Consider the following 23308-nt stretch of genomic DNA (forward strand, 5'->3'; position numbering starts at 1 on the left):
AGAGAGAGAGAGAGATATGAATGAAGCCTCTTGTAGCCATTCTCAGCCATGAATGAAGTCATGCACTGATGTCCGCTCTGTCCGGCCATGCTGCTTGGTGCTGGTACAGGATGGATGGTTAGAACAATTCGGGAAACTGGAGAGGGGCGATGCACAGTGGCGGTGGCAGTGAGCCACGGGTCAGCTGGAAAGGGGGAGGCCTGCCTGGCTGCCCCAGGAGAACCCAAGTCCCTCTCCTGCTTGGGCCAGACTGCCAGGGACAGGCCACTGCCTGGGAATTTGGAGTGTGTTGGTCCAGCCTCTCCTGCCGCAGGTCTGGGAGCTGCTGGGCGGGCTGCCCTGGGAGGCCCGGGTGATTCTCTAGTCTCAGGCACGGAGGGAGCTGCCGAGGGTGTGGTTCGTGTAGACTGACCAGGGTCCTGGACTTCAGGGGAGGCCTCGTGCTCCTGCCTTGGAGGAATGTTCTGTGGTCAGCGAGGCCAAGGTTGCAGGAATCTGGTTCCACCAGAGGCTGGGAGAGTCAGAGACAGCAGCCAGTACTGCTCTGGTCTCCTTTGCCAGGAAAGTGGGATGTGGCTTCCGGGGTGGGGTGGGGGTGTCCCACCCAGGGCAGGCTGTGGGGAGTGGCTGCCCTGTCCTCAGCGGCCTGTTTTAGCCACTTCCCCAGAGCTGAGTCACTGTGCTTAGCAACGCTGCCTCCCAAAGCTGCAGCTCCCTTGGGCAGATCTTTCGGGGGACACTCGGGCCACCTGAACTGTCCCCAGGACTGGCCTGGGCCACCTGCTTATACTTGAACTCCATGTTCCATCTCCTCACCCTAAAAGCATTCTGTTAGAAGCTTAGGGTGACAATGTCACTCAGGGGCCTAGAACAACCCGGCGAGTTCTTGCCAGGCCTTAAGCCCGGCCTGTCTGATCTGCACTCTTAGCTCCAGAATCCTGGGGACCTGGCCCCTCCCCATCCCCAGGACTGCTGAGTCCTACAAGACAGGCAGGTGGCCATCTAGGCCCCAACTCTCGGGACGTTGTCATGCTGGGTATTGGAAGATGGTTTAGTTTTGCACAAGCCGCAAAGCCTCCCACCCCCAGGGAGTGAGAATATAGGCCGCAGAGGGCACTGGCCAGACCCGTCGCTGTCTCCCTGGGGTGTTGGGCCGTGGAGGGTCCGGGCAGTCCTGAGGCTGGCCCCTCTCACTCTGCTCTGGAGCCCTGTCCACAAGAATGTGAGAAGAGGGGTTAACGGGAGGGCGGGGCCCTCCCTCCCTGCAGCCCGGACACCCAGGCCACCGGGCTTTGCATCATCCCCGCTGGTCCTGGGCAGCTGGGCCTGCGGTTTTCGTTCCTTTTCTCGCACTTGAACAAGCACTTAAGATCAGGAAACCACAGGCCTGAAGTTCCTTCCTGAGCCCCGGGACTCCTGCCCATTACGCTGAGACCCTTATGCAATTCTGGAAGTTTACGTCGCTGCGTTCCCACAGTTCTGACCCTTTCCGCTCCCTGCTGCCCTCCCCCCACCCCCAGCCTCCCACCTGCCTCTCCCCTCGTTTCTGTTTACCTGGTGAGTGGTACTTGCTTCTTTTTTTACCTCCATATTCTTGGTTCTGGGTAGTGGTTCTAAGCCCACGACGTTGCTCCCCCCACCCCCCCAGATATTTAGCATTTGTGGAGACATGTGGTTGTCCCAGCTGGGAAGAGATGCTATTGGTATCTAGCAAGAAGGGGCTGGGGATGTTGCCAAACGTCTCAGCACGTGCAGGACAGGTCCCACCACAAAGGATGACCTGGTTCCAGGTCTCACCAGTGTTGGAACCTGCTCAACGATTGTATAAGAACTTTCTCTAGGCAGCAGCCAGGCTCTTCCTTTCTCTGGGCCCCCCACCACCCCCTAGTCCCAGCCAGAAGTGGGGAGGGCTGCTCAATTAGTAACGGTAACTGACCAGTGATGCTACCCCCCAAAAGCCAGACAGAAGCCTGGGATGGAGTGGAAAGAGCACTGGGCCTGGAGCAACAGTGAGGGGGTGACCCCAAGGCCAGTACTTTTCTTGTGTCTAGTTTAGGAACTATGGCCCATAGGCCAAACCCGGCCCACCACTTGTTTTTGTAAATAAAGTTTTATTGGGACATAGCCACACCTCTTTGTTCACATATAGTCTACGGCTGCTTCCCTACTGCAGAGATAGTTGTGGAGCTGGGATGAAGACACCTTTAGCCACTAAGCTGAAAGCCTCTATGGTCTGGCCCTCTGTAAACATGTTTGCCAGTCCCTGGTCTAGATGTTTCTGTCTAATTGTTGAGAGGTTCGCTCGCAGGGCGTGGGCAGGAGGGAGGGTTCAGGTTAGGGTAGAGGAAGCTACTTTCCTAAGGATTTGGAGGGAGGAGGAGGCGAGGGAGGAGGGAGGGCAGCCTGGCTTTGGTGGGTCACCTCGAGGCCTTTCGGTTCGGTGCGGTTCTCATCTGGCCCTGAGCCCAGCCCAGGTTACCTGTGCAACAGGGCTGGCTCCCCCCACCTGCCCTGGAGAACTTTGTCTGCTGAAGTGACAAGCAGTATGCCTGTGGGGGAGCCGTGAGACTGGACATCAGCAGCTGGGCAAGGAAGAGAGTGTGGGAGCGGGATTGGAGGACACAGAGGTCAGCCTGGGAGCCCCGGAGCCAGGCTGCAAGCTCGAGTGAAGCCAGCACTGTCCTTGGGCTTGAGAAGGTGAAAGAGGGAGACTGAGGGGTGGGGGGGCAGTGGGGGGAGTGTTGGCCTTCCGACAGGTGTTGAGAGCATCTGTGCCATACACGGCTGGATGGGATTCAGCGGTGAGCAGAGCCGCCAGAACCCTCTGGAAGCTCATAGTCCAGTGGGAGATTACAGCCCAGTCAGCAGGGGTGGAGCAATATAACCGGCGGCTGCGGGCAGAAGGGACACCCAAAGTTCTGCTGGGGATGGAAGGTGGCCGGCAGGACTCACCCTGGATTAGGACGGTTCCTTGGAAGAAGTGACGTCCCAGCCAAGCCCTGAGGATGTTGGGGGCGCCAGGTCACAGGGTATCCAGCGGGGGCCTGCATGTGTCCAGTCCTGGAGCCCAGGAGACAGCTCAGGCTAGTGCGGGGTACAGGGCCCAGGAAGCAGCGAGCAGTGGCATTGAGTGGGGGTGCAGGGGCGGATTGCCGGACTGCGGGGTACGCTCGGAGGAGTCCTAAAAGCTTTTGTTTTAGCTGAAAGGTGGAGGAGGGACTGGAGATGGACAAAGGGGGGAGCGAGGAGACCTGATGGGCTGATGTCAGGGGCCAGGTGAGGTACGGGGGCCCAGGTTGGGGCAGTAGCCAGGGGGAGGGATAAACAGCTGCAGCACCCACGGGGTGAGCTTTGCAGTCGGAAGGGCAGGCTTGCAATGAGGGTGCTGTTGAAAACTGTGCGGTGGGCAGGCCTCGTGGCCCAGCACCACCCCTCACCCACCCTACTTTGTTAAGCCCCTGCGCCCATCTCTCCCCACCCTGCTCAGTCTTATGCTGCTGGATTTATAGGTCCCTCCCGAGGGGAAGGGGCTGGATTGGCTCTAACATTGAACTTCAACTTGGCCCTTGCCTGGAGCTACATGGGTGGTGTCTCAAGCTTTCAGGTGGCCCTCTGCCATTCTTTGGTTCAGTTTAATCTCTTGGGGGGAGTGTGGTTCCAGGTCCCAGGGGCCCTAGGTCACCTAGTCCCTGCCTCCTTGCAACCCTGATAATTAAAGAAATTGGGGGAGAGTTTTCCAGTCTTAATCTTTCTGAGAGGTGGCGATATCACTTAAGGGACACCCAGCAAGCTGGTGATTAAAGAAATTGGGGGAGAGTTTTCCAGTCTCAGTCTCTCTGAGAGGTGGAGTATGGATCCCCAGCAGAGAGCTTGGGGCCCCACCATGGCGATATCACTTAAGGGACACCCAGCAAGCTGGCCCGGAAGGCTGGGGAGCTGGTTCTGTGGGTCCCAGCAGCCCCACCCCAATTCTGATTCAGAAAGTGAGCCGGGCCGCCCACATACGCACAGGTGCCAGACAGCATCTCTCTGGGGCCCATCCGTCCTTTCCCTCCTCCGAGGACTGTGACTCAGGTTGAGGTGTCCACTAACTTCACAGGGATTGAGGTCAGAGAGCGGGAGGGACTTACAGCATGTGTCCGGACCAGGTGTTCAGTCAGAGTCGTCGAGTCAGAGGTTCATTCTCTTTCCTGGCTGCTTGATGGCGTCACCTGTGTGCTTTGAGTCCTTAAATGTGGCAAGTCTGCTCTGGCAGCATCCTGGCTGCAGAGGAGGTGTGAGGGCGGGGAGTCATTGTCCTTTAAACAAAGATCTCTGCCTCTGTCTCGGGTTTCAGGGAAAGTATGCCTGTGGCTACTTGAACTCCAACCAGATTTGTGAAAAGCACTCCCCTCACCTGGGAATCTGTGGATGAAGAGAAGGCAGGGTTATGAAATCGACTGCCGGCTCGTTTCTCGTTATTTCATTTTGGGAGGGAGCTGGGTTTGAATAACAGCCGGTGGGCAGATGGGCTTTCGAGGCCAGCCCTGGTTAAGCCTGTGCCTGCTCTTCTTCCTTGCAGCCCTATGAGCTCTTCCTGATCGCCCCTCCACCTGCCCGCCTTCAGATCTGACCCCAGACCTGCCTGCTGCCTCCCCTCCCTCCAGGCAAGATGCCCATCCTCAAGCAGCTGGTGTCCAGCTCCGTGCACTCCAAGCGCCGTTCCCGAGTGGACCTGACGGCCGAGATGATCAGCGCCCCGCTGGGCGACTTCCGCCACACCATGCACGTGGGCCGGGCAGGGGACGCTTTTGGGGACACCTCCTTCCTCAACAGCAAGGCTGGCGAGCTGGAGGGTGAGTCCCAGGATGAGCAAGCCGCCTCCTCGTCCTCCAAACGCGGCCTCCTGTCCCGGAAGTTTCGGAGCAGCAAGCGGTCACAGTCGGTGACCAGGGGGGACCGGGAGCAGAGGGACATGCTGGGCTCCCTGCGGGACTCAGCCCTGTTTGTCAAGAACGCCATGTCCCTGCCCCAGCTGAATGAGAAGGAGGCCGCAGAGAAGGGCTCCAGCAAGCTGCCCAAGAGCCTGTCGTCCAGCCCCGTGAAGAAGGCCAACGGCGGGGAGGGGGACCACCAGGCCGCGGGGGTGGGGGAGGTGCCCCGGAGGAATGGGGCGAGCGCCCCCCACTCCCCCGACCCCCTCCTGGATGAGCAGGCCTTCGGGGACCTGACGGATCTGCCCGTCGTGCCCAAGGCCAGCTTTGGGCTGAAGCATGCGGAGTCCATCATGTCCTTCCACATCGACCTGGGGCCGTCCATGCTGGGCGATGTCCTCAGCATCATGGACAAGGAGGAGTGGGAACCGGAGGAGGAGGACGGCGGTTACCGTGGCAGCGAGGACCCAGGCAGTCTCTCCCAGGCTCCCCCTTCAGGGGCGGCGGCCCCTCCCTTGGCCAGGCAGGAAGGCAAGGCCGGCAGGGACTCGCCCCCGCCGTCCTCACAGGCTCTGCAGGACGAGGGGTGGGGGGCCGCGGCCCCCAGCCCTGGCTCCGCCCGCAGCGTGGGCAGCCACACCACGCGGGACAGCAGCTCCCTGTCCAGCTGCACCTCGGGCGTCCTGGAGGAGCGCAGCCCTGCCTTCCGGGGGCCAGACAGGGCCCGGGGCCCTCCCCCCCGGCAGCAGGACAAGGAGTTCTCATTCATGGACGAGGAAGAGGAGGATGAGATCCGAGTGTGAGGCGGGGGGAGGGGGCAGCTCCACGCTCTTGGCTTCGTCTCCCTGCCCCTGGCCCTCCACCACCTTCCCCTGTCCCCTTCCCGTCCAGGGGCACCCGAGAGTCTGGCTTTGGCCACAGGCCCTGGACCTTGTGGGTGAGGGGCGCTGGCTGAGCCTGGGGCCCCGCGGGGGACTGGGCAGCTGGCCTGGGTGCCGACTGCGCGTCTGACTCTGTCACACACCGTGGCCTCCCCAGCTCTATGGGACGGGGCTGTGTTCTCACAGCAGCAGTCAGTTTCCTTTCCCGGCCTCAGATGGATGCCAGATGTCCACCTGAGTTCCTGCCTCGCCTCGCGCGGCAGAGGCGGCCTCGGTGCCAGGGCTGAGGACGCCCAGCTCTCCTTTTCCTCCCTGGCATCTCTGCTGTGACCCTCGTAAATGGGTGTGACAGGAAGAAGGGGGTGGTCACGGGTCCCCGCCCCTTCCTCCCCCCTGCCTGGCTCCTCTGCACCTGAAGCCTGGAGCCCCTTAGAGTAAAGCTAGACCCAATGCGTACACTAAACAAGGCACAGGCACTAAACAAGGCCCCGGGGCCGCTTAAATCTTCGAGCAGGAGCCCTTCCCCATGACACTAGGTGCAGGCTGTGGCAGTCGCTCAGCCTCTCTGAGTTTGTTCGTTCTTCTTACGTTTAAACCCTTCTAGAGCGGTATCTGGAACAGAGTTAGGTCTGCCACCGGCAGGAACATCGAGTCCTTTTAGAAATCCTTTATACTAAGTGCTTCAGACTTTATTTAGAGTTGTGTGGGGTGGGCGTCTGTGTGTAGTCCCCCCGCCCCACCCCCATAGCTACTAAAACTCAAGGCGGCCAGTGTAGAATATTTCTGGAAAATGACTTTTTGAAAAGTAATATATCTTTCCTATGGGAGATCCAAGCTTTTGTTTTAACTGGGTTATTTCCTCCTCACCCCCTTCCCCTGCTGACTCCTTCCCCTTCCTTTCTCAGGCCCCTCTGCCAGCTCAGCCCCCTCCCTGACTCCCCGAGGCCCAGGCCCTGAGGCTACAGGTATAGGATTGCCAGGATTTAGCAACAAAACAGAAGGAAAACCCGGGATGTTGAGTGAAATCTGAATTTCAGGCGTACAAAGGATAAGTTATAGTGTGAGTACTCCCCCCACGTCTGGTGGGAACATACCTTATGCTAAAATACTATTTGTTGTTCTTGTGAAATTCAGATTTCACTGTGTCCTATAACCACGCCCCAGGGGACCGAGTTAGGAGCTTGGCTGCGAGCCCCAGGGTTAACTGATGATTATTTTTCTGTCCTGGGAGCAGCCGGCCCCTCTCCTCCTGTCCTTTCGTAGCTTTTGCTGGGAAGGACGGACTAGCGCAGGGTCTGGCGGGCAGGTGGGCGTGGCCGCTCCAGCCTCTTGTTTTCTGCTGGATCCTGACTCAGACACTAACTTAGTTCCCGATTCGGGGGCCCCATGGGTGCTTGTTTCCACAGTGGGGGAGGGGACAAAGGGGTGGTGCAGCCCCCGCCAGCTGCCCTGAGAACCTATCTGGACGGTGGTCAGTCAGTTCCAGATTCTAAACTGGTATTTTTTTTTTTTCATGATATTGTTAAAACAGTGAGAAAACATTAAAAAAAGCCTTATGGCACGCCTCTGGTGTCTGTCTCTGCTTCTGGGGAAGGCGATTTCAGGATGCGGGTAGGTAGGGGTGAGGGTGAGGATGGGGGGTCCTGTGGCTGTTCGTGCTCCTGCGTCCCTTCGGTGGCTTCTCTCTCGGTCTCTTTGGGGTCCTCCCCTCCTGCACAGCTCTCTAGCCTCTGCCAGGGAAGACCCTTGGGGGCTCTGGGACTTCAGTGTCCCAGCTGTCACTTAGCGGTCGGGGCCCGCAGGTACCTAGTCACTCAGCTACTTTGTGCCTCATTCTCCTCGTGTGTTAAATGGGATTCCTGCAGCTCCCTGGAGGCTGGGATGCATCAGGGATGCAGACGGGCACCAGCATGGCGCTGGCCAAGTTGTTATTACACCGAGAGGCCGTGTGCTCGGAGGCCCCGGGGCCGACGTGCGGGGGTGCTGTTGCCACCAGGACACGCGGGCGCCTTTTACCGGTTAACCCGGAAGGTCAGCTTTCGGCAGCGCATTCTCGCTCAGCCTCGCGGCCCAGTGAGTTGGACTCTTGTCCCCTTCGACAGAAGGAACGTGCTGAGAGGCCACGCGGCCAATTTCTCCGCGTTGCCAAGTAATAGAGCGAGAACATCGCTGATTCGAGACCCTTCGGCCTCACCACTGACAGGCGCCTCGAAGCTTCGTTACTTGGGGAGCTGAGGCCCGGGGTGTGTCTGCCCAGATTGAGGACCCAGTGACCCCTTTGCCCCGCTGGCCCAGCTCCTGCCTCATCACCTTCCCTTCCTGACACCCACCTGCCACTCTGAGAACTTCAGCCTGGGCAGGGCTGGCAGTGCTGGCTGGGGTCTCTCACACACCTTCCTCCCTGGGGTGGGGGGGTCCCCATGTGGCTGAATTCCTGGGAACCCTGTCTCCTTCCTGAGCATCTACAGGAAAATTTGGGCTGAACTCATCCTCTCCCTGGGAAGCAATTAGAAGCATAATTAAAAGATCCCTCTGTCCCTAGACTGGCTCATTAGAGCTAATGAGAGAAAGGAGCAGGCAGTGTGGTGGCTCGGGGTGGGAGGGGGGAGTCTGGGCCACACATTTGAAGCCAGGTGCGGGGGCCGGAGTCCCTGGGGGCTGCAGTCTAGCTCTAGGTAATTGGAGAGAGGAATGCGCAGCTCACTGAGGCCCGGACAGGGGCAGGGAGAGCACGTGAGTGGGGGCTGTGCTTCCCAGACAATGTACACCCCCCAATCCCACATGAGCACTCCCATGAGATTCTTGAGCATCTGGGAGACGCCAGACACCTAGAGGCCCCAGACATGCTTTTCCACTCGATGGAGAAGCTCCAACCCTTCAGGAAGACCCGGGAGCCTGCGGGGACACCTGGTTGGACCCAGACCTTCAAGAGCATGCTTGGGGCTCAACGGGCCCACCAGATAAATATGGAATAACCAGGCAGGATGAGCCTGCTGGCTGCGCCAGCTCTAACCCACTGTGCTGTGTGGCCTTGGGCCAGTTAGTTTCCTACCCTACGTGGCATCTTTCTCCATCTTTAAAATTTGGCACTAGCTCAGTTATTTTCAACTTTTTGCCAGAAGTTTATTTGTAATGATGTCGTATGTCGAGCCTCTATCCATAAACAGGCTGAACCAGCCCTTTCCTGGGTTGGGTTGGGGTTGAGGGATACAGGGTGACCTTTGGTCTCGGAGGTCCACCTGAGAAACCTAGGACCCCCATGGAGCGCACCTCACCATAAAGACGTTCCGTAGGGCCCCACTACTTCCGACAACTCGAAGCAGGAGCCAGGAACTACTTCCGGGTAACGATGGAGTAACTGAAATTCACGTTCCAGTTACTATTTCCAGTAATGTAAGGGGACCCAAAGCCTCCTGCCCCAGGCAGATAGCGGCAGTCACGGCCCCGAGATGCGGCAGAACCAGCCATGCTCCAGTCCGGCCATCACTGGGGTGCCTCTCTCCACTGCCCCAGCCGTGAGGGAGGACAGGGCACGGGCCAAAGTCCCATGAGTGGAGCAGAGCCAAGACCGTGAAATGGACTTTGGCTCCGTGCCATGGCAGGTGAGGGACAGGCCGAGCCAGAGGACTGCGTGGGGTGCAGCTGCTCACAGATCTGGGGAGTGTGGTAAGTTTTGGGGTGGCTGTCGGGGAAGGGAGAAGGGGTGACCTTTTCAGGTGTGTGTGGCACCCCCTCCTCTCACCTTGGCCTTCACACACAGCTTCCTAAAGTGGCCCAGCTCCCTCCGACACTGGCGCAGGGGCCCTTCCTGGCCTGACCCCTTCCTCGCCGTGATCACACCCGTACACAAAGGCTCCCTGGACCCCGGACCCTGACTGGAGGTGCAGGGCAGGAAAGTCAGGGAATAAAAATGGCAGACTTTGTCCGTCTGCTTCCCCTCTGCAGCCTCCTCCAGGCCCTGCGGCCTCCTGCCAGCAGCCAGATGGGAGAATGGAAAGAACGTTTTGGGGGAGGGAAGGCATTCGCAGGCAGATGGATGCTGGCGGCTTTGACTCTAAAACCTGTTGCTCTAACCCACACACAGAGCTTCAAGACGGAGACTCTCAGGAGGGGACGAGAGGGGCCAAGGAGAGCCACCTTCCAACTCCAACTCCAAAATGACACTTGGCATGTTAGAAAGTACCTGTCGAGGCCACCGGGCCCTGCTAAGTCTTGTTTTGTTTTTATGCTCTGCTTTGTTCCATAAAGGATCACAGGCAGCTTACAAAAATACCTAAATTACAACAGCATAAAAATAGATCAGAGGGAACACAAGGCTGGAACGAACAGTGCAATGAACCAAGAAGGTGGGACACGGAATTGTTGTCAGGGCAAGGCTCCACGATCCTCAAAGGTGGGCTGCAGATCGGACTCTGAGCTTCCTATCGGCCAAAGCAAAGAGGGAAACCCACCTGTTATGAGACTCACAACCTCCACAAAGTTGAAACAATCCCCAGAGCAGCTCAGCTTTTTTCTGACACTGGGGTCCGAGAGAGATTCTTGTAAGATCTTTGAAGGGGGCAGGGCCGGGGTCCCAGGCACCATCCTCAACAACAACCTCATAGCAGATACAGTCATGCGAACCCCCGTCAGGCTGTTTTTCTTCTCGGTATGAATTGAAAGCTAAATGCCAAGACACAGATCAATAAAACCAGCTCTCTGGAGGGCCAGCCCTGAGCAATCCAAGTTATTCATCCGAGACACAGTTTAGATTCCTCCAGGAATCTAAGGCTCTCTCCACCTCAGCACTCTCGGCACGTGGGGCCCGATCATCCTGTCCTCGGGAACTGTCCTACACACCGTAGGATGTTAAGCGCCAGCGGGCCTCTACCCACTAGATACCCATAGCATCCCTCAAGCAGTTATGTCAATCCAAAATGTCCCCGGCCATTGCCAAATGTCCTGTCGGTGGCTGAACAGGACTGGTGAGATTTTTTTTTTTCTTCCCCATAAGGGACAATTTAAGACAAAAATGTTTTCAGGTCACGTGGTTTTGCTCAAAGCGAAAAAAAAAAAAGAAAGAAAAAAAAGGCTTATGGAGTCTCATAGAGAAAAATATATATCCTTACATCTTAACGGAAAACTGGCACCGAATGTTTGTGTCCCCCCTACTGTCCCCAAATCCGTATGTTGAAGCCCCAACTTCCAGTGCGATGCTCTCAGGAGGTGTGGCCTGGGGGAGGTGATTAGGGTTAGATGAAGTCAGGAGGGTGGGCCCCATGATGGCAATTAGTGTCCTGATGTCAAGAGGAGGAGCCCAGAGCTCTGTGTCTACCGCGTGAGGACACAGCAAAACAGGAAGCAGGCCCTTACCAGACACTGAATCTGCCAGCCCCTTGACCTTGGACTCCCAGTCTCCAAGACCGTGAGAAACAAATGTTTGCTGTGTACGCCCCTGATGGACACCCAGCTGATTGAAAGGACGGGCCACTCCGTCAGTGTCTGGTGGCCCAGAGATGGAGTTCACAGCCAAACCAAGAAGTGAGGCCGAGGGCAGCTCTATGAGTCTGATGAACACCCCACCGGAGGGAAAGTCAGGACCTGGGGCCCCGCCCACTCTGCCCCAGCCCCCACTCAGGGTCAGGGTGGCTTATGCAGGCTGGGGGAAAAGGGGCTCCCCTTTGCTTGCCTGCCCTCGCCGCCCACAGCCCCTGGGCTTCGAACACAACGTGGGCACAGCTGACTCCCTGTCGATAGTGGGGGCCTCGAGGGTTTTTCCATCTGTGCTCTGTTCGCCTCGTCGCCCCAGAATCATTTAGCAATAACAGACTGGAGGGCAGTCTGTGGTGACAAAAATGGAGTTTCTCCTCCAGACTCAATTGACCGAAAGGCAGATCAAACTTATGACCTTGGCCCCTAATCCGTCACAGTGAGCGCCCCAGGCTGTGGCTGGGAGAATTCACCCATCACAGTGTCCACGGCTGGCGGGCAGTTCTGGGTTCTGTAGAAACCTTCCTTTCCTTCTCCCAGGTGAGGGCAGGGGCTTGTCACCCCAGGAGGTACACAGACTGTCCCCCGGGATGTGGGGATCGATATTAGAACACTGGTCATGGTTCATCCTGACCGTCTACATCTGTGTTCGGAGCATTGAGCGCTTCAGGGCTGCGGGGTAGGGCATCTTTCCTGGGTTCCGGCACCTGCCTTGCTGGAGACCCTTCTCGGGGCCCTTTCGTGAGGAGTGGCCCCAGGACTTTACAGCCAGAGGGCTCTTTCTAAAATGCAAATTGAGCCCAACACCGCAAAGCTGGCTCCTTCCATGACTCCCAAGGCCTCAGGTTCAAAGCCCTTCCCCAGGCCAGGCTCCCAGCCTCTCTCTCAGCAGCCGAATTGCCAGATGCAGCCTCACGGAACCAGAAATGGTTTCCCAAATGGGACTGCAGTGCTACCTCTGGGAGCACGGTCCCATACCGCCTTGACAGTGCTCTACCTGTCGACAGCTTGGTTTCTTATCTGTCCTCCCAGAAACCTCTCCTGGACACTCAGGTGGGAGCTAAGTGGTCTTGTAGGTGGCGTGTAATGCTGTCTGTTTCCTGTTCATTGGTCACTTCCCCTCTGTCTCAGTTTCCTTATTCTTGCTGTACTAAATTATTACACAGTTAGTAGCTTAAAACAACACAGGTGTATCATCTCATAGCTCTGGGAGTCAGCTGAAATCAAGGTAGCTGCAGGTCTGTGTCTCATCCAGCTTTTAGAGGACACCTGCATTCTTTGGCTCATAGTTCTACTCATCTTCAAAGCCAACAGCGTAGCACATTCAAATCTTCAAATCCTCAAGTCTCTCTCCCTCTCCCCTTCCTCCCTCTGACCCCCTTGCCTCTCCTCTCACAAGGACCCTGTGATTGATCACCTTGGGTCCACCTGGATAATCCAGGATCACCTCCCCATCTCAAGATCCTTAACTAAATCACATCTGTATGTCCCTTTTGCCATGTAAGGTAACATATTCACTGGCTTTAGACATTAAGCCGTGGGCATTTGGGCATTATTCTGCCTACCACACCCTCTTAGGCAGCAGCTGTGTCTTGTTCATTCTACAGCCTCTAAAGTGAGTAGAGGCTCAGAAATATTTTTGAGTGAGGGAATGAATGAATGAATGAATGAATGAATAGCTACCCAGAGGCCAGGTGCGGCCAGAAGCTTGACCAGGGAAGCTGGAAGGACTGTGGAGAAGTAGGAAGAAGAAACTCGAGTGACACCTGAACTGCTGTCATCTTGTACTTCTGATCATTCATTTTTGCCGAGGGTCCGGGCCTGTGGCGTCCCCTGAGCTTCTGGTGACAGGGCTCCCTTGCCACAGGCACAGGGCAGTGGGTAGAGCAGGGCCCGCAGAGGCTTCCCGCCAAGTCCCAGGACGCTTAGGGCAGCCTCCATGGGCTCTGGGCACAGAAGCAGAGGAGAGGGGATGGTGACCTGAAGACCAAGGCACTCGGTAACAACAGCGGAGGGAAAAGCTCTTAGGACGCTCCCTTGGCCGGGACTGGCTCCCTGAGCCCCAAATGCCCTGTCTCCTCGACTCTCGGACCCAAAGCACAACTGCCGTGCCCACTCAGAAGCCTAGTCTTGCTCTCGAGACCCCCCCATGAATATCCCCCACGTACATACTTGCCTGTACCCACCCCCACCCCCGTTGCACCTCGCCTCGGCAGGCTGGAGGGAGCTGGACTTCAGGTGGTGTAGGTTGAGCCTGTGTGACCCTCCACTGATTACGCCCTAATAATAGCAAAGGCTGGGATTCTAGGTCCTCGTTCCAACATCTCCCGGCTGTGCAGGCTTGGCAGTCTCTCCACCCCTCTGGACCTTGGTTTCTTTACCTGTGAAATGGGTAGAAGCAACCTGAACGGCTGCCATGAGCAGCGGAGGAGGCCCTGGGGTGGCTCACTGGTCACTATGCCTGAGCACCCGGGGAGAGATGCCTCTCCCAGCACGTAGTTCCTAAAACCACCAGGGACCCAGGGACCGAGCCCCCGGGAGAAGACGGGGCAGGACCTCCTGGTTGCCAGATCTCCCTGCCCTGCACTTCAAGTGGCTATTATGAGGCCAACAGCTGTCCTCACCAAGTGGCATCTCTGGGGCATGAAGAGCAATGGAGAGGGCAGGGCACACTGGCTCATTGTCCCTGGGGCTACGTGGCAGCTGCTGTGGGTCACTGGGGCTCCCCTTACCCCACCCCCTACCGTGGCTATCCAGCTGCCAGGCCCATCCCCAGCGGCCTTAGTGCAGGCCCTCTAATGACATGTGAAGAGCATGGAGCCCCCACAGCACCTTCTGTCACAGCCCTTAGGGATGATCAGCTTGAGAAGGGGGGCCCCGTGGACCTGTGCAGGACACCTGGGGCCTTGAGCACCAGGCTGCACCCGTCCCTGGTGCCTCATGGCCCCTGACTCCCAGAAAAGACTGTTTCCCGGTGTCACACGTGCACCTGTACTTCTCACTTACTGTCGGCCCCCCAAGGATGTCCTGCCGCGAGTCCCATTTTACTGCTTCAGAATCCAGGGCTCAGAGAGGTGGTTAAACGACCAGCCTAGGATTACAGGCTGGGGACCGGTAGAGCCAGCATTGGAATCCTGGCCTGTCCGATGCCACAGTCTGCACCCTTATCACGGATGAAGGGTGTCGAGTGGCAAGTAAGGCAGAGGCACGGACGCCGGAAAGGAGAGTGTGGCCGCATTCTGCCCAGAAGGGCACTGGCTGTGATTGATGCAAGGCCAGGGGGCCGGGCGCGGTGAGCTCTGCCAGTTTCTGGCTGCCAGAGAATTCTAGGGCTCCCAGCGACGCATTTACAAAGGGGAAGGAGCGGGGTGGTGCCTGTCTGGGAAGTCTGCAGCCGGAGTCAGATGAGAGCCCCGTAATGATGGTGATCGGAAATGAGGACCCCTGTTTATGCAGTGATTTGTGTGTCCTGAATTAATTAACAAATGAAAACACGAGAGCTGGGGAGAAGCTCCAGGGCACAGGAGAGCAAATTATGGGGTTCCAGAGGGACGTCCCAGAGCCGGGGCACCCGGCTGCCAGCCCTGGCCCCTTCTCCAGGGCATCGTCAGGACAATAGAGGTGGTAGTGTGACGGGGTTGTGGGGGGCAGTTCCCCCAGCCTGAGTGAGATGGAGGGCTTTGGAGGTGGGACACGCAGATCAGACTCCCAGGTGACATTAATTAGCTACGGCACCTTGGCAGTCACCCAGCTTCTCGGTGTTTCTACGTGCTCGTCTGGGAAAGGGGTGAGGACTTTCGAAATCAGTGTCTAAGTGGGAAGACATATTAGTTTCCTGGGACTGCCGGAACAATTCGCCACAAAGGTGGTGGCTCGAAAGAACAGAAATTTATTTTCTTACAGGTCCGGAGGCCGGAAGTCCGGGCTTGTCTGTGTTCACACGGTCTTCTTCTCTGGGCCTTTTCTGTAGCAACGTGTCTCAAATCTCCTCTCTTTTTTCTCATAAGGAAACCGATCATTTTGTTTAGGACTCACTCTGAGTTCCAGAATGGTCTCACCTCGAGGTCCTTAATTACCTCTGCAAACACCCAGTTTCCAAAGAAGGTCACGTTCACAGATATCGGGTGTCAGGACTTGGGACAACCTTGGGGACAGGGATATTTCAATCTGCTATAGAAGGTATTTTGGTGAAGCCAAAGCCGTGGCTGCCAGTGGCTGTCATTCTTTGCCAAACTAACGATGGAGCATTGGGAGATGGGCATCCGTCTCTGCAACATCTTCCCCACAGTCCAGAGCTCAGCCTTCCTGGGACTGTGGTCGCAGGGAGGCTCAGGCTTCTGGAAACTCCTGGATCCCTTCCCTTCCCTGCCTGGACTCCAGGTGTCTATCTCGCCAGCTATTTACCGCCATGGGAAGGCAAACACCAGCAGGCTCGTTCTCGTTGGCTCTTTGTGGCCCGGCGGGGTGCGGCCCACCACTCCGGCTGGAGGAGGGCGGTGGGTTCTGTGGCATCGAGTCCTGTGCGACTCAGAAGAACACCAGCTCCAGTGAGAGGGAAGGCCACAGAGGGAGCCAGGCCAGGAGGAGGGGAGGCCTGCCCTACTTAGAGCCCTACAAAGCTCCTTTGAAAGCATTTTCAGATGTCCCCAGCCCTGGAGGCAGGGGTGGCGTAATAATAATAAAACAACATTTGCATAGAGATTTCGTTTACAAAGCACTTTCTCAGGGGCGGGGAGGCGCTGGGGTGGCCCTGTGGAATCCTGGTGGGGAGGCCTCGGCCTGGGCCTCGGGTCGGTTCTGCCCCCAGCCCAGCTTGCGACTGCGGGAGGGGTAAACAAAGCTCCATTCATCCAGCGACTTCCGACTCCTCTGAGTTCCCCCCCTCTTCCCCCTCTCCCATGAAGAGCTCGCTCAGGACTTGTTATTCAGGCCAGAAAAGGGGTGTCAAACGTCTCAGAGGGAGGGGCTGGCTGGGACCCCATGGGAGGGCAGGGGGAGGCAGGGGGGGCTCCCTCCCTCTGCGCCCCCGCCCCGCCCCCACACCCTCTGGCTCGCGGGCGCCTGAGAATCAGAACAGCCTGGCCGTGGCTGGTTTGTGCAACTCTTGCTAACCTGGGCTGTGTCTTCATGTTGAAAGTATGAACACAGGTTTGGGAATGTCTGTCATATGCTGTGTGTGGGTTTGGGAACAAGCAGAGATTCGCAGCATGCAGGGCTCTGCTGATCCCTCCCCAGCGGCAGGCCCTGGGGGTGGGACTGACTGACACAGCGTGGCCTGTGGGGCCCTGGGGCTTCTGCACCTGCACCAGGTGGTAGCGGACGACAGCTGGGCCCCACTCGGTACAGCTGGGCCTGGAGAGCAGCCTGGTAGTCACCTGGCCGCTGGCATCAGACCCTGGCCTCTTTAAGGGCCTCTATGAGCTATAGAGGGTCCACCTGCAGAAGCCCAGGCTGCTCCCGGCAGCCCTGGCAAGAGATGGAAGAGGTCATTGCAGGGCTGGAGGGGTTCACCTTCGCCTTCGAGAAGGATGTGGAGATGCAAAGGGGCATCGGACTCTTGCCTTTCCAGGGCATGGACAGTGAGTGAGGATGGGCGCCAGCCGTCCTCGGGGACGGCAGCATCCCTCCCTCCCCCGGCCTGCTCTGCAGGCCTCTCTAATAGGGTGCCCCCCCCACCGTCTGCTGCTCACCAGGGAGACTGAGCTGGGGGCTTGGGCCAGCCGTCTGGGATTCCCAGCTTAGTCCCTGTCCTCCCAGGGGCGCGGGCCTCACCTCCTACATCCTCTCCAGGACTCTAGGAAAATGGTGTGGTGGCTTCCAGCTCATTTTCCAGACTGGAGAAGCAGAAGGTGAATCAAGGAAAAGCGTGCTGGCCTCCTGAGCCCCCGGGCCAGGCCCCTCCCTCCATGGCCTCTGTTCCGGAGTGGAGGGGCTTTCGTATTGTGGTTTGGAGGCTGGTTCCAGAGGCTGGCATCCAAAGGCAGGAGTTAGGGGCTCCCTGGTCCCAGCCTTGGGGAGGTTCGGGGGGACGTGCTGATGGGGTGAGGGCAGCCTCTGGGGAAGCTTCCTCCTTTCTTCCCTCTCCCCCTCCAGAGTCAGGCTCAGCTGTGTGCAACTTCTTCGCTAAAGGGCTCTGCGAGAAAGGTGAGTCGGCAGGTGGGCCTGGGTGGGGTGGCAGCAGGGGCTGTCTGGGTTCCGCTTGGCCTGGAACAGGGCGCCCAATTTGTACCCAGGGAGGGGAGTTGGGACGGGGCAGAATTTTAGTCTTATAAGCAGGCAAAAGGCGAATGGGCGGGTCCAGCGAGAGGGCTGCCCCTGACTCAGCAGCACGGGACAGGGTGGCCCCAGCTGCCTGGAAGGGGCTGTTCCTTCTTCCCGCCTTGCTGGGGGTGGGAATGTTTGTGGGCTTCAGCCTCTGCGCTCCCAGGAGGCTCTGACCTTCTTATTTTCTACTATTTTCCTCTCAGCCAGGAGAGTGGCTGCTCCCCACCCCCTTGTCCTCTGACTCGGTATGAGACCCGCTCGGCTGTCCCATCCATTCCTCATGCCCTAAGGTAGCTCAGGCCACGGTCTCTGAAATGCTGCCACCAGGCACCCCTGTGTCTCCCCCACCCTGACTTGGACCAAGCACTACTCTTCCGAGCCCCTCTCCCCAGAGCAGCCATTGTGGGTAGCCTGACATGGCATTCTCAACTTTCCTTCCGGCTCAAGCATCAGTCACAGGCTCTTCCTACTGAAACACACAGTTGCCCCAAAAGTCTTGCCTCCAATTTGGTGTGTGTGTGTGGGGGGGTCCCCGTCTCCGTCCCTGTGCCCCTACAGACCCAGGTTACAAACACCTGCTAGAGTGATAACTTTAGGACCCGCTTTTGGGATCCAAGTGAGTCTGTTCTTGGGGAGCGTGGGGGCCGGGAGGGGCCCATTCGGGGAGAAAGCTGGAGGCATTTTTGCCACGCGCCTCGTCTGTCGTTGGGCCAGCCCCGGACGATGGGTGCGAAGGGAAATGAGCTCATGATCACTGGAGGCTCTGTGAAGCCTGAACTAAGCGACGCCTCCTATGGTCCTGTGTCCTCAGCTTGGCCCATCCAGTCTCTAGAGCAGCGGTTCACAGTGACACCCTCTTGTAAAGAAATAAAATGTCCTTGTGGAAGGACAGATCCAAGCAAGGCAGTGGCCAGGGATGGAGGGTAAGGTGATTTAAAAAGAAGCTTCCCAGTCCCAATCACAATCTATCAGATGCACGAGGCCAGTCCCGCTTAGAAACGTGGAACTTGGGTGTCCCCGCAGACGGCAATGCCACCTCGATGAAGATGATAAAGAGTTTAATGTAACGTTCCCATCTCCTTCTAAACCCTTACGAAGTGGCTCTCATGTCACCAGTTAGGTCTCCGGAACCAGGAAGCATAATATATCTATTTTTTAAAGACTTGAGTTCAATAGGCCGCAGTAAGCACTCACTATGTGCCGGGGGCTGTGCTGGCTGGGGGTCCGGGCTGGAAGCTCACTCTGTTCTTGGGGGCAGCCCTGCTGTAAGCCCGGAGGAGAGGGAGAGTACAGGGCGTGGCAGAGGGCTTCCTGACCCAGGGGGCTTCCTGACCCGGGGGGCTTCCTGGGGTTTGAGAAGGACAGCCAGGCACAGAGGGGAGTCTGGGCAGAGGTGTGGTCGTGGGACCAGCTGTCTGTCGAGACAACAGCTGTCCTCCATGTGGCCTCTGGCCCCCGTTCTAGTCTCCACCAGCGTCCAGGTGCAGGGACGAAGGGAGGGCAGCTGGGGTCTGAGCCCACGGGGAGTCCCTTCTGGGGGTGAGGGGGCCCGGGCTGTGGCAAGTCGGGCGTTCCCAGCGGGGGGCTCTGGTGTCGCCAGGGAAGCTCTGCCCGCTCCGGCACGACCAAGGGGGGAAGGTGGTGGTGTGCAAGCACTGGCTGCGGGGTCTGTGCAAGAAGGGTGACCAGTGCAAGTTCCTGCACCAGTACGACGTCGCCAGGATGCCCGAGTGCTATTTCTACTCCAAGTTCGGTAACGCCTCTCCCTGGCTCCGGCCCTTCACCCCGGAGGGTGGTGGCGGGGCTGTGGGATGGGAAGCTGTGGGAGGGACCCTTTCCCCACCCCCCACTCCCCACCCCCCAAAGGAGGACTTGCGTGTCCCAGGTGGCAGACCAGGCCCGACCCAGCTCTGATGCCTGCCTCTCCAATGCCCTGGAGAAAGTGGAACCGGACTCCGGTCCCCACCAGGCTCAGGCACACACTGCTTACCCCCAAGAGAACGGGAGAGGAGGGCGTGGTTGGAATGAAGGCTGAATTGTTTCTCTCCCCAGTCCTGGCTAATCACACCCAGACCGACTGTCTGGAACGAAGCCCCAAGTGGGCCATTTCTCAGTCCTGGGGTTGGGGCCACGGTGGCCAGGCCAGCGTTTCCCAAACAGCAGGCATGCAGGAGCTACTTCTGTGATGCTTGCCATTCTCACAAAGCACCTGTACCTTGAACTGCATCATTGTCTAACCTTTGAACTGCTGTGCGATGTTTAACTTTTATTTTAGAAGCAAAGTTTACATTGCTTCCATAAATGGAAAACTAGCATCATGTATGGGCACTACCAGGTAACTGCAAACACATGACCGTGAGATTCCGAAGTTCAGCCCCTGAAGTGGTCCCCTGGGGTCAGGTCTGGGCCTGGGCCTGCGCCTCACCGCCCTCTGGCCTCAAGCCCTTCTTTTATCATTCGAGGGGCTGCAGTGGGGGAGACACTGCCTCATTTAACCATGGAATCTGTGAATGTGTTCCCCCATCTCATCCTTCTCAATAAAATTCTACAGTCCAGTGCTTTTCAGAGCTGGAAGGGGACTTCAGGATGATCTAGTCCAGTGGTTTTCAAGCTGTGTTCCAAAAAGGGTGACCTGGACGGGGAGCGAGCTGGGACAGTGCCCAAGGACACCTCTGACTGAGGTGGCTTGGCTTTGAGACTAAACCAGCACTGGGGCAGTTGTTCCTCATTAGTGCTAATGTGTGTGAGTGTGTGTGTGTGTGTGTGTGTGTGTGTGTGTGTTGGGGGGGCGGGGTCCTTAGTATGTAGGAATAAGGCAAAGCATCCTTCCTCCCCCAGGTCAGCAAGGGCACCTTCCAGGCCAAAATTTGTGCCTGCTTCTTGGACCTGGGAGCTGAGACAGTTTATGAGGGCTGCCTGCAGGAGTTCTTTCAAGGAAAAGACAAAGTTTATCTGAGGCCCAGCTCCCCTAAGTCATGGCCTAAACATCTTTCACTTTAAATGTCACTTATTTACTCCTTCAGTAAACCTGTCTGGGTTTTCTTTTTGGGGTCAGGTATGGTGCTGGGCACAGACACAGGAAAGGGGCCAGGTTCCCTTCTGCCCTCAAATATCAGTGATCATCGCTCTCATTGGAAGTAAATTGTTTTATTTTTAAAAATATTGTTTTTAATATTGTGTAGGAGTGGGAAGGGGCAGTTGGAAGGGGCGAGGAGGTCCATGGTCTTTGGCCCTGCTCCTGGCTGCGCACATCAAAAAGGTGCATCAGAGAGGTAGGGGAGGGCGGCTGCGGAGGGCGAGGCGCGGGTGCCACCTGCTGGCCGTGAGGGGTATACAGCGTCAGCGTCCAGGTTAGAAAGGCAACACCAGTGCGTAGATGACTTTCTTTTCTTTTTTCTTTTCTTTCGCGAGGCAACCCTTGGTTGACCTCACAGATGGCAAGGACCTTGTCAGCTCACAATCCCTTATTTTTTGTTTCTTACGCCTAAAGCACCTGGCCTTCCTAGGTGGTCTCCCATCCAAGTCCTAACCAGGCCCGACCCTGCTTAGCTTCCGAGATCAGACGGGATCGGGCTTGCTCAGGGTGACATGGCCGTAGACCCCATAGATGACTTTCCATGGTCTCCGTCTGTCGAATGTTCGCCAGCCCAAGTGGCCGTGTCGCTTGGATTCCTGAGCAGGCTCCAGCCCAGAGTCGGCTGCACACTGGCAATGAGCTAGAGTGAGCCCTCACCAACGTGAGGGAGCCCGGTGGAGGGGACGGGACGCCGGCCCTCTCCGAGCACTGGTGTCCTTGTTTGTGAAATGAGGGGGCTGGCAGAATGGTGGTTAGGACTCTTCGGAATCGGTGGCGTTCTTCTTCTGGTGAGCGCTTGCTTTGCAGAAGCCCAGTGCATGAAACCCGTCTCTTGAAGTAGTTTGAAAACAAATGGCGTAGACATGATGGAGTTCCTCCTTTTGGCTCTGAAAGGCACCGAGTCTTAGACTTTCAGGTTCTCACAGCGCCTCTTCAGTAGTCTGTGCAAACAGGGCTGGATCCTTCCAGGAGACGCGAGTCTCGGTCTGACCCACAGACGGGTTACAGCCCGGGCTGAGCAAACCTTCAGGTGTCCTCTGTGCTGCATCTGATTTCACCCCGTGCCGCCTCTGAAGCAGGGCTCTGCTCTTCTTGGCAATTCCACCAAAAAGAGCCACACCCCTAGGCACTGGGAGCAGTGTCGGGGTCATTGCAGAGAGGAAGAGAGGGCTTGTCACAGCACCGGGGAGCCTCTCCATTCGGTGTGTCATGTCTTGGACATTTAGCTGCCGGCTCTGGGTCCGCCTTTTCCCGTCTCTTGTCATTCCTTCCTTTCTGAAAGCATCTAAATGCCTTCGGTTCTGGTCCCCGCTGGATACTGGCCCTGTCCCACCTCTCCCAGATGTGTGTTTTCATACCCAAGCCCCACTCAGCGAACATTATCGGGGTCCACGCTTCTTAGATTGCAGGAAGAAGTAGAAATACCCCACTGTCTTCAAAGCTGCTGGCACACAGAAGGCAGGCAAGCAGCTTATATTCGAGGGGCCAGGTCAGTCCAGTTTGGGGTGGGGGGCATGACCATGAACTTGAGCTCCTATTCAGAGGCCCTGGGATTTTCAGGCGGCTGCAGCAACAAAGACTGTTCCTTTCTCCACGTGAAGCCGGCTTTCAAGACCCAGGCCTGCCCTTGGTATGAGCAAGGCTTCTGCAAAGATGGTGAGGCCCTGACAAAGGGAGCCCTCGGGGACGTGGGGGACCCACAGGGGAGGCTGCATGTCGCTGAGGCCCTGTGGGGGCGGGGCTGCCCCGAGGTTGAAGTCCCAACAGAAGGTCTTTCCATAGTTTTCTCTGGGCTCCCTCCAGGGGATAAACGCTCTGTGACATTATGGCATGCAGCCTGGTGTGGCGCGTGGTGGCCTTCTCGAAGCACACTTACTTGGGTTCAGATCTCAGTGGCTTCGGGATGTGTTGGCTGCGTGACCTTGAACAAATGACTGAACTGCTCGTTTCTTCACTTGCGAGAAGGGAAAATGCCTCCTCTTAGGGTTGTTGGGCCACCCGATATAGGACCCCGCGGGGAGCCCCTGGCACAGGGTCTGGCCCACAGGGGACACTCAGCTCACATGCATTTCCTTCTGTATTTTATCTGTCTGGGGGTGTCCTGAGTGTCACCTACCCCATTGCAGTCCGTCAAACTCGGAGGACAGGGCTCCCACCAGAGTCTCTGTGATTTTAACATCACGTCCTCTCTGTTCTCGTGTCTTCGGGCATGCTGTTCTTACTGAGTTCTTGGCAGTGCTGGTTTTGAGGGGATTACAGGGGAGTGAGGCTGAATGATTAGTAAGAGGTGGGGGTAGCCTTTCCTCAGCCGTACCTTCTATGGCTAACCAAAAGGTGGCAAATTATGGTCACCATCTATGTAAGTCCTTCAAGACACAGTGTGGTAGGGACACTCCACCCCTACACATTCCGAGGCTCCCGTTCCATCCTGGTCACGTGGCTAGGAAGTAGGTACTTCGGGGCGGTATGGAAAGGACAGGAAGATTTACACAGCCCCATTGGGTGGAGAGCCTACGACCACCCATGTCCTTCCCGGTGGGCTCTGTCATGCCTGTCCCCCGCTTTGCTAAAGCAGATCCTTCTGCCTGGTTTCTCTTTGCCTGGCAGGTCCTCTGTGTAAATACCATCATGTCCCCAGGATAATGTGTATTAACTACTTAGCTGGCTTCTGCCCCAAAGGACCCAAGTGCCACTCTGCGCAGTAA

General features: G+C 57.3%; 2 protein-coding genes and 1 pseudogene across 2 annotated transcripts in view; 2 read left to right on the forward strand and 1 right to left on the reverse strand.

Annotated features, from left to right (window-relative positions):
* Positions 1 to 7355, forward strand: part of CDC42EP4 (CDC42 effector protein 4) — a 20623-nt gene extending 13268 nt beyond the window's left edge. The window contains exon 2 of the mRNA XM_006912260.3: positions 4562 to 7355. Within this exon, the coding sequence (XP_006912322.1) occupies positions 4652 to 5716 (1065 nt within the window). The 5' untranslated portion in view covers positions 4562 to 4651 and the 3' untranslated portion in view covers positions 5717 to 7355. The remainder of the gene's footprint in view (positions 1 to 4561) is intronic.
* A 9384-nt stretch (positions 7356 to 16739) lies between these two features.
* On the forward strand, positions 16740 to 23308 carry CPSF4L (cleavage and polyadenylation specific factor 4 like). Its single transcript, XM_015589614.1, has 5 exons — positions 16740 to 16842; positions 17357 to 17407; positions 19128 to 19280; positions 22164 to 22259; positions 23211 to 23308. The coding sequence occupies exons 1-5, from the start codon at positions 16740 to 16742 to the stop codon at positions 23306 to 23308; spliced, it is 501 nt and encodes a 166-aa protein (XP_015445100.1).
* On the reverse strand, positions 21009 to 21127 carry LOC112480079 (annotated as a pseudogene).

Source organism: Pteropus alecto, unplaced genomic scaffold, assembly GCF_000325575.1.
Source record: "Pteropus alecto unplaced genomic scaffold, ASM32557v1 scaffold134, whole genome shotgun sequence".
NCBI lineage: Eukaryota > Metazoa > Chordata > Mammalia > Chiroptera > Pteropodidae > Pteropus > Pteropus alecto.